This window comes from Ictalurus punctatus, chromosome 12, assembly GCF_001660625.3.
Source record: "Ictalurus punctatus breed USDA103 chromosome 12, Coco_2.0, whole genome shotgun sequence".
Lineage (NCBI taxonomy): Eukaryota > Metazoa > Chordata > Actinopteri > Siluriformes > Ictaluridae > Ictalurus > Ictalurus punctatus.
The window spans coordinates 14,821,036-14,831,210 of NC_030427.2; the positions used below are offsets into that span (position 1 = coordinate 14,821,036).

The 10,175-nt window shown below is 39.2% G+C and overlaps 1 protein-coding gene across 7 annotated transcripts in view; it reads right to left on the reverse strand.

Moving 5' to 3' along the window:
- Nucleotides 1-808: 808 nt before the first annotated feature.
- dock9b (dedicator of cytokinesis 9b) overlaps nt 809-10,175 on the reverse strand; it is a 65,887-nt gene continuing 56,520 nt past the window's right edge. For all 7 annotated transcript variants that reach the window (XM_053684092.1, XM_053684089.1, XM_053684088.1 and 4 more), the window contains exons 46-53: nt 9,874-9,996; nt 9,256-9,369; nt 6,677-6,823; nt 5,154-5,364; nt 3,308-3,498; nt 3,105-3,205; nt 2,778-2,916; nt 809-1,599 (exon numbers count right to left, since the gene is read on the reverse strand). In XM_053684092.1, coding sequence (XP_053540067.1) covers nt 1,486-1,599; nt 2,778-2,916; nt 3,105-3,205; nt 3,308-3,498; nt 5,154-5,364; nt 6,677-6,823; nt 9,256-9,369; nt 9,874-9,996 — 1,140 coding nt within the window. In that variant the 3' untranslated portion in view covers nt 809-1,485. The remainder of the gene's footprint in view (nt 1,600-2,777; nt 2,917-3,104; nt 3,206-3,307; nt 3,499-5,153; nt 5,365-6,676; nt 6,824-9,255; nt 9,370-9,873; nt 9,997-10,175) is intronic.

The window sequence follows — 10,175 nt, forward strand, 5'->3', positions numbered from 1 at the left end:
ACTGGAACAATCCGACAACATAATAGTTTTGAATGGGATCATTTATGACGCTTTTTTTTCCTTCAGGTCTAATATTATTTCATTTGGTCTAATTTGTTCTTCCATTTCTTTGTTTTCAGGTACTTTCTTTGTTCAAGTTCAAGTGCCTTTATTGTCATTTCAACCATATATAGCTGGTACAGTACACAGTGAAACGAAACAACATTCCTCCAGGACCATGGTGCTACATAAAACACCAAACTAACTACATGAGACACAGAACTAAATAAGATCTACAAACATTCTACATAAAGTGCACGTGCAAACGTGTGCTAAAAACACACGTCTCGATGGTTCATTTGCACAAACTATTAGAAGCTTTCTTTACTTCTCAATACTACATTGGGTTCCTAATTAAACAGGATAAAGTCGTGATGATGATGTTGATGTTGTGACTTCAGGGTCACGCAAAGAATTCAGGTTTTTTAGCAAAATGCTAGCTGACTTTTTATGTTGTGTACAGTAATTTAGTGTTAAAATGCACATTTACACCACAAACACTCCACATAAAATGGTTGCACAAAGCACAATTTAGCCCCCCCCCCATTTGCCATTGTGTTATTTTGGTATCACGCTTATAAAACATATTTATACAAAGTTCATTGAGGTTGACGTATTGTTTATGTTTAAAAAGGTCTTAAGATATGACAAACACTGCAAATACATACTGTTTGATCAAGAAAAACTGAAATATATATATATATATATATGTGTGTGTGTGTGTGTGTGTGTGTGTGTATATTTTTTAGGGTAAAATTGAGAGACTCAATTGTAGCACAATTATTTTATTTTTATTAAAAAGAAAAAGGCATTTTAAGACATTAATATATTACAGAACTGTTCAAATGGAAACATGTGCCACTGCATTAAATAAAAACTGCATCGGATACAAAACCAAATGCGAATACGCGAAAGATAAACAGACCTGACGAAAGTTTAAAAATTGTAACGTACATATGCTGCATCTCGTCTCCCTCTTTGGCAAGAGACTTACGAATAAAATAATAAAATAAGACACAATAAGACGTATATTGCACAGATCAAGGCTTGCTCCTTTGTTCTTCATGCTGAAAATGTTTTAAAAGGACACTGAGATGGAGACTGTTCTAGGAAAATAATCAACAACAGAGTGGTGTCATAAAGCGAATAAGTTGCAGTTGATTATTCTCCTATTTTACTTCTTAATATTCCTATTCTAAGTGTAAAAGTTTAGTGTTCTCAAAACTTTGGAAAACCTGATTGGGGTTCTAAGAGAGGAAAAAAATCTATTAGAGGTTGGAGCAAATATTTAAATTTCTTTCATTTCGGTTTTAATCACGTGACCCTAACTTTGTTTTTGTTATCTAAAACCACATCGGATCAATAATTCCCCATCGTCCCAGAGCCTCTCCTCCTGCTACGTTATGTTTTCCTACTTCCCATGTTCCATTTTAAGGGTTCGAAAGGTCACACTGAGGAGGCAGAGCTGGGGGCGGAGCCACCTGGGCTGCCACTAATGACCTTAAAGATGTGCAGCGAATCAGAGAGCGAGCCCTTCGTACCATTTTCCAGCGCAGAGATCTGGAGAAAAAAAATCGGAAAAAGGAAAGTTTAGAACTTAAAGGAAAACGGATTTCTTTTTAGAAATAGTCATATGTTCTGTAAAAGAAGTTTTGTTACCATCCCATCTGCACAGGTGTGCACAAAAAGAGCGAGAACATGAGAGTTAAATCCCTTAAAACACTCTCGATACTGAACAATCCAGTACAAGGCGCAGAGATGATTGGAGATGCTGGGATAACATGATGGAAATGTAAATCATTTCTAAAGCGAACCTCATGAAATATATGTAAATCATGCTAACACGAGACGTTATTTCCCATAATCCAACATCAGGAATGTAAATCGATCAAATCCATGATTTTTTTTTTCATGATTTTCACATTCGAAAGATTATATTTTAAATCCTTTCTTGATAGTTGCCGCTTAAATTATCAACGTTAATGATGCCTCAAATTTGAATCAGCAGATTATAATAAGTAGAACAAAAACATTTGCTGTTTTTCCCCACTATAACCTTATCTTAAGTTATTCCAAAGCACAATGTTGAGCAGTCCCTTCAGGAATTCACAGAAATTACCACAAAATAAAGCTAAAAGGTCTCATTTACCAACAAACATCACTGCGAAAGACAATTTTGTGCAGTTGCGATTTCGCCAATTCCAGGTATTTTTCCGGAAAAAAAAAAACTCAGCAAGTTGCATCGCAATTTAAAAAAAAAGCCACAGCAAGGTCAAGTATGTTTAGCTGCAAAATTAACAAAAAACTCTGCGAAATCCTGTACGGACTTCCTGAATATTGGGAGCTAAACAAAATTGCATAATACTGTATGTCTGTAACGTAAATAGAGTTTTATGAAATATAATAATCACTTTGTACATCTACAGTATGATGGATTCACTCATAAAGCACGTAGCTAGCAAGCGGTGTACATTAATCCTGCTAATCAGATCTGAAATCTAGATGTTTGATATCCTTGATATCAAAGTTGAGAAATGAGTAAAGCTAAAAACGTAAAGTAGCTGCAGTGAGTTCAATAATGCCCTCGTTATAATACTTAATAATAAACCGAAATCCCAGTTTAACCCATGTGTATTAATTCCAGTCTTATTCATCTACTACTGTTATTACGACAGTATGACAGTTACAGTGGCTTTAAATCAGTGTGTGTCTCTTGATGTGTCTTTGAGTGTGTGTACCTGTTCGTGCATGATAAGCGACAGCTCTCTGGTCAGGTCTCTGTAGCTGGCCTTCATCTCATCGTGATACTCCTGCTGATCTTCCTTTATCAGCCTCTCATTCACACTCAGAGCCTGGCCACAAGCCTCCACAAACTGCCTACAGACACAACACACACACACACTTACACACTGTCCCGTAACCCTATTTGGACGGGATTAGATTTATCTCGAGACTTGTGAATCGGCCATGTTGGTGATTTTCTCCCTAGAAGACCTAGATGCACCTGGGGTCTTCAAACGGAGTTAAGAAGACGTGTATAAGAAACAGAAAGTTGAGTCATGTACCTGAAGACCTCTTTAAGTTGTTTGACTTTATTGTCGGGGTATTTTTTGGCGCAGGCGTTGTCGAGGAACGCTCTCGCATAAGCAAGTGGTCCTGCGTTTACCTAATGAGAGAAACAACACTGTATTAGGTTCACTGATGAATATGTGTGTGTGTGTGTGTGTGTGTGTGTGTGTGTGTGTGTGTGTGTGTGTAAAACTCATACCTGTACACTGATACTGCCCTGCAGTTTGAGCTGCAGATGGATCATGTCCACCTCAGCGGCTGCACACAGAGCTCTCAGCTCCGTAACTTTGGCGCTCATCTCGTCTATGGCCACCTCTATAGGACTGAGATCTGTGTGGTGCTGATACATCACCGCTATGCGCTTCTTCACGTATGGGAAACACTGAGTGGCTGAGAGAGACGGAGAGAAAGACAGATTCTTTTCCTTAGATTTAAAATATATATATATTTATTTAACAAATGATTATCCCCATAAAAAACATTACAAAAATGATTCAAAGACAAAAGACAAAGCAGGAGAGGTAGAGGCAGAGACAGAAATGAGAAGAGACAGAGCGAGAGAAGAAGAGAGATTGGCAGAATAAGAGAAAGGGAAAGACAGAAACATAAGGAGAGTGAGAGACAGAAGAGGACAGAGAGATAAGGAAGGAGAAAGAGACAGCTAGAGAGAAAAAGACACAATGGGAGATAGTGAGACATGCAGGAGGAAGAGAGACACAATGGGGGAGAGAGAAGGAGACAGAAAGAGTGAGTGAGACAGAAGGAGAGTACGAAAAGTTGAGTATAACAGGTTCTGTGATTAAAAGTTTCCTGTAATCTCGGCTGTGATTGGTCCACAGTCATGGAATTTATTTAGTGACATCATTAAATAAAAGCTCGTAGTTTGTAGCCACGCCCCTAAATCATTTTTACACAGAAGTACTGAGAATACATAATACATTCTTAATACATTTGACATAAATACACAAATCTGTGTAATGAGAATCAGCAGGAGCTGAAAAGTCTGCTATACAATAAAACGTCTTCTTGTTGCGTCATAAAATCGGAGTCACTTACGTCTTCACAATCAAAGGGGTCTTGCAGTTGTTTTTTTATGTACTGTAGTATTATTTAATATAGTAAAAATGTTTCTTGAAAAGATGAACTCATGTGAGGGGAAAAAAAAACACTATCAACAAACCTTCCCGTCATGTGAATGTGAGAGATATAAAGTACACGATGTGCTGCTTATCGTACTGGACTTCCTGTTATTGTGCTACACTTCCTGTTAAAGCTAGGGATTCAGCTGTGTACATGTATATAAGCAGGTGATCACACTTGCATTATTGCTATTTGTAAACTTTTGCATTTAAAGCAAATTGTACTTGAGAAGCCATGCTCATTGGAGCTACACTATGTTCATTAAAATAAAATAAAAAAACATAATGACTGCACTGATCGCCTCATGGTTTAATTCAGATGCCTAAACATGTTTTTCAGTTTTGAGCGGTAACATGATGACCGCAGTATGAACCGCTGGCGTCCATGCTATACGTCTATTCACACAACCATGGTGTCCTTCTCAGATATTGATAAGCTTTGCTGGAAGCACAGCCAGATCATATAAGGTTGGAGACTTTGATTAAGTACGTGATTAGTTATCAGAACTGGTCAAAGGTTCAGGGACACCGTGATTGAAGTCACTGAAGAATCTGGCTTAGCAGGCGGTAACTATAAACGTATAAAAAGTATGACTTTTCCAGGATAAAGCACTTTGAACAGCAGATGAATAAATCTATGTAATGAAAGCAGTATACAGTATTATTTTTTTATATATTATATATTGTTTTGGTAATTCAATGACATATTTTCGCTTGAAAAACTAAGCACCGTGATATCTGATTGGTTGTGATATCTCCCATTGCTTATTTGTTTATCAAACTCAACCAATTCCCTGCTAAACCAATTTCACACCTAAACGTACGATCGAAGATATCAGTTTAGACCTGAATGGAACCTGAATACTGAAGTAAGAGATGTCAGGAACAGTGATTAGGCCGACTCACTGGTGAGGACAGTTCTGCGCTTGCACTGCTCATCCACGCCCCCGTGCCTCTTTCCGCACTCGGTGAACGGCGTCTCGAAGACGAACCGGCGGATGTTGTGGTTCTTCTCGAAGTCAGTGCGTCTCTCCTCCAGCTCCTTCTCCTCCAGATAGGGGGTCACGTGTGTCACCTGGATGTAGGCGAACTTTGCCTCCAGGTCCTTAGGGTTCACCTAAGCAACAGGGGTAAACAGAGGGAATACGTTATAGCTATATCTATTTCAGGCATTTTACCTACATTTTGGTTCCCCGTGTGAGGAGCTACATTACTTACAGTACAAATACTTCTGATTGATACTTTTTTTTGCTGATTTTTTACAAACCTTTGCATTCAACGGCATTTAACACTGACTACAGTAAAAGTGGCAAAAATATCATACTTTAGAGACAAGTCTAACATACTTAAGCACTCGTATCTCAGCTCTGGAGAGTGATAGGACAAAACTGAGTGCACTACTGAGTTAGTCTTCACCTCTGTAACGCACACTGCAAATTTGGTGAAAATAGGAGAACATCACATTTCTCGTAAAAAAAAAGAAGAAGAAAAAAAGAAGTCCTTTGTGGATTTTTTTTTTGGTGAAAAACTCAGCATTCCCTGATTTTTTACCAAATTCGCAATGCGTGTTAGGGAGGTGAAGACTAACACAGGAGTGCTCTCAGTTTCATTCTCTCATACTCCAGAGCTGAGATCTGAGGCTTCCATTCCAATATATTACATTCAGTAAAATCTTCTGATTTGGTACCCACAAATTTATCGCAAACATTTATCACAGATTTTCTGCCACAGGCCAGGGGAGGTAATCATTAGCAATTTGTCTGTAACATGACAAGCTGCCAATTTTTCTTTTTAACATCAAAAATAAATAAATAAATAAAAGCGAGGCAGGTGAGGGAACGACTGTTTATAGCTGCTATAATGTAAGCGAGAACATGAACGAACTTGTGTCATAGATGTTTCACATTAAGTGTAATTATAAATGGATAAAAAGTGTGACATGTCGCTGTTTAGTAAAATAAAACATTGTAAAAAGTGGCAAATTGATGTGTCACAAGAGGAGTAAAACACTTCAGGGCATAATGTTATAGGAAAAATAATCAATGCAGGTGTAATTTTGCTGAATATTTTCCTTTAACACATAATAATGTGTTAAAGGAGTCTTATTCCTGATGAGGTGTGGTATCCATGAACATGACTGTGGATTTGCTCAAAAGATATAAATATGGATAGTCAATAACATGCATCTGAAACTGACTAAAATAATAATAAAAAAAAATTGCAAAATATTTGTAACAACTATCTTTATGTTCTAGTAGTACAAGCACTAAACTGAGAACTTTCCACCTCTGCTTGTTAGTTGCTTTGGATGAAAAAAATGTAACTAAGAACTGAATGAATGTAAATGAGATCGCTTCGTGAGACTGCTTCATACAGTATGCCGTATGTGCCGACACTCTGAGGTGAACGCATTTCATGTATGATCTTACCCTGCCAGAGTCCTGGATCATTTTGACGTTCTCCTGGCCGAACTTGTCAGAGTAGAGCTTATGCAGGCGTTGTGAGATCTCAGACAGAGGGGTGAACTTGGGTTCCTTATAGATATACTCCTTCCCATCTTCGTCTTCAAAGAAACCCTAAACATGACAGTTTTACTAGGGTTTGTTCAGTCACTCTGGAGACGCGTTAGAGCCGTGACACACCAAGCCAACGCTGAATAACCTGCTCCAGAGACTGCTAATCAGAGTCGACAGGATCAGAAGAGATTTTTAACATAACTACCCAGTACACCTAGTGTGAAAGCAGCCGAAGAGTTGGCTTGGTGTGTCAGAGCCCTTTCACATCGAAATCAAAGCAAAAGGAGGCACATGAAAATGCTGAAAGCTGAGCTGATTAAGACTGATCTGAGAAATTTGAGAACATCTGAGATCTTTCTGTTTATCAGCTCTGGTACTCAAGCTGTACTCTGGGTTGTACTTTGGGTTAAAACAAGAATTCTGGCTGAATTCATGTGAAAGTTCAATCATCCAGATGCAACTGACTCAGGATTCCATTTTAACCATCATTCAGAATTCAGAACCATAATCGTTCTCGAGTTCAATCGCCTACTACACTACACATTACATCAGCTTTTGCTCGGTGGATTCATTATTGTGCACGGATGTTTTCGGAATCAGTAATGTGAAATGCACGCAAAATAAAGTTTAGCGAGTACGGTTCTAGTAAACCCGGTCATTTGCGGTTAGACGTACGGTGAGGGTCCAAAAGTCTGAGACCAGATTGAAAATCTGGGGTTTTGTTTTTAAATTGGAAATTGGAGATGTGAGTCTCCCTGAGTGTTAAAGCGCACCTATTATGGTTTTGAAACGTGCCTAATTTTATTTTAGAGGTATCATACAATAGATTTACATGTATCCAAGGTCAAAAACACTTTAATGTGCTCATAATTTCGTTTCATAAAGCTCGTAATGTGCTGCAGCATTACATTTTTCCCCCAGTGTCACAAACGACTCACTAAATGATCCGTTCTAAATGATTCATTCTAAACTCCTCCTTTCAGAGAGCATGCTCTGCTCTGATTGGTCAGATGTCCCAGTTTGTTGTGATTGGTCTACTGCTGTCAGAGTGTTTCAAAAAGGAAACGCCCGCTACCATAACGGGTTTTGGCTCCGTCTGTCAGCGAGCAGCCGATGAAGACCAGAGGCGGGGCTTTTTGTTACAAACCTATGTAGGCTAGTACAGGTAGTAAGTCTGGAATCACTAACGACTCGTTTCAGCTGTTCAGAATCGCTTCCTTCTTTTGGGAGTCAATAACTCCATTTGTCATGTGCTTTGATTTTGAAACTTTGCAGACTTTTTACTTTCACAAACAGCTCTATAACACGCTACATGAAAGGTAATATTTGAAAATCCATAATAGGTGCACTTTAAATTGAAAAAGCGTGCCAAAGAGAAGCGTTTTCACTAGTGTTCTCAGACTTGTTGACATCGGATGCTTTTGTCACGCCATTCGTGTGTCATGCATTTAACTAGCTAACTAGCTTACCATATGTTATTATATTAAGTTAATTAGGTGTCCAGGCAGCCAAAACAGGGACTAGGAGGCACACTGGAGATTCAGAGGGATTTTGCCCATTCTCGTGATATCTGATTTGTTAATCCAAGTTTAAAATGAAACGGTACAACCCGTCTTAACCTGTCTTAAAATGAAACCCTGCTTGATCTAACACTTGTTGGTTTCCCAGCACCACAGTTTCTCGCCATGTTCCTGGAAAAGCGTCTAGTTTATGGTTCTGCTGCGTGCTGTAGGTCACTCCGACCTCACGCTTCTGTCTCTCTGCAATACATTATGCACCAGCGCAAGCTTTCAGAAGCACTAATGGGGATTAAAGAGAGCACTTTCACTATATACATAACCTCTCTGGAGTCAACAGCAGAGTGGTTTCATGGGTCATAAAACATAAAGCATTACTGGCTCAGCTGGAGCGTACACTAAAGCGGTAGCCCGGCTTTTTAATGATGGCGGCTGCAAGCGTGAGCATGAGTGTGAGAGAGTTTCCATTTTTAAAGTCGAGTGAACGCCGAGCGGCTACAAACGAGTGAGCTTGCATCATAAGTGCGTTATGACGAGTTACGAAAGACATCAGCACAAAGAGAAGCTCGGCTGTTTTGAGAAGGTGAGCAGGGAGGCCAGAGATGGCCTCATTAACAAAAACAGCGCTGAATGTGAGTCTCACACACACACACACACACACACAAACACAGAAGCAGTTTCTGCAGCACCACTTACCGCAGCCTTATGGAAAGAAAAGAGAAAGTAGAGAAGATCTGATTAAACCCCAAACCCGAAAAATCATACACAAGCTTTTAGTAAAGCAACCATGCAGACATGGAACTTCATTCTCATGCATACTACAAAAGAAATGAACGCAATGTGCATTTTATTTCACTGAATCACCTTGTGTTTGCATGGGACCTCATGCAAATATGTATAAACCAAGATCCCAAATAAACGTCCTATGGACACATTTTCTGGACACCGGTGCTGGAGTTTTTGAAAATGCCATACCTGCCCAAAAAAAGCCACTCTGAAGAAGGTTCCCAGCAGCCTTTTCCCAGAATGCATCACTTCTATGACTTTGGTGTAAGCCCGGTGTAACATGTCATACAGGTGAGCCAGTTTCTGCATAAAGAACACGATTATAAATATCAATGCGCTTGTATTGTTTCTATATAATCTTTGATACGGTACACACTGCTCTAAGGAGATGTTTATTTAACATTTATGAAAGGAGTCTCCAGCGTGAGCACGATGTAACAGCCAGAGGTAACAGGACAAGCTGCATTTTCTTTCCTCTTATTACCTTCAACTTAAACAGAGGCTGGTGAGGGAACGACCCTTTACAGCTGCTATAACTTAAGGGATCAGTTGTTTCACATACAGTAAGCGTTTCAATTAATGGATTCAAATAGAACATGTTCTTTAATAAATAAAACTTGGCGAAATGATGTGGTACAGGAGGAATAAGAAACTTGGGGACATGCTGTTATAGGAAAATAATCAACTTCAGGCTGGCAACAGTAAATCTGCTTCACATTTCTTGTCAGAACATAACGAGAGATGAATGTCTATGTCTATAAACTGATGTCTATTCACTTTTGTGTCTGTGTGTGTGTGTGTGTGTACCTCAAAGTCCCTACGCTGTTCGTAAATGGGGATGACGAGTTTGTAGATGTCTGAGATCAGCTCGTATCGTTCGGCTTTCCACAACCCATCAGCACACTCCTCTAATAACTCCATCAATACCTCCTAAAAATCAATGCACACAAACATCCAGACCTTTCAGCACTGTTAAATGAGAACCAAACTCCCGCTTCACTGCTGCAGCACCCGGTGTGAAATTTCAGCAGTGCACAGCTCACAGGGATTACAAACGGCAGTTGTGTTGTCATTCCACACAAGAGACATCTTTACACACAGCACAAAAT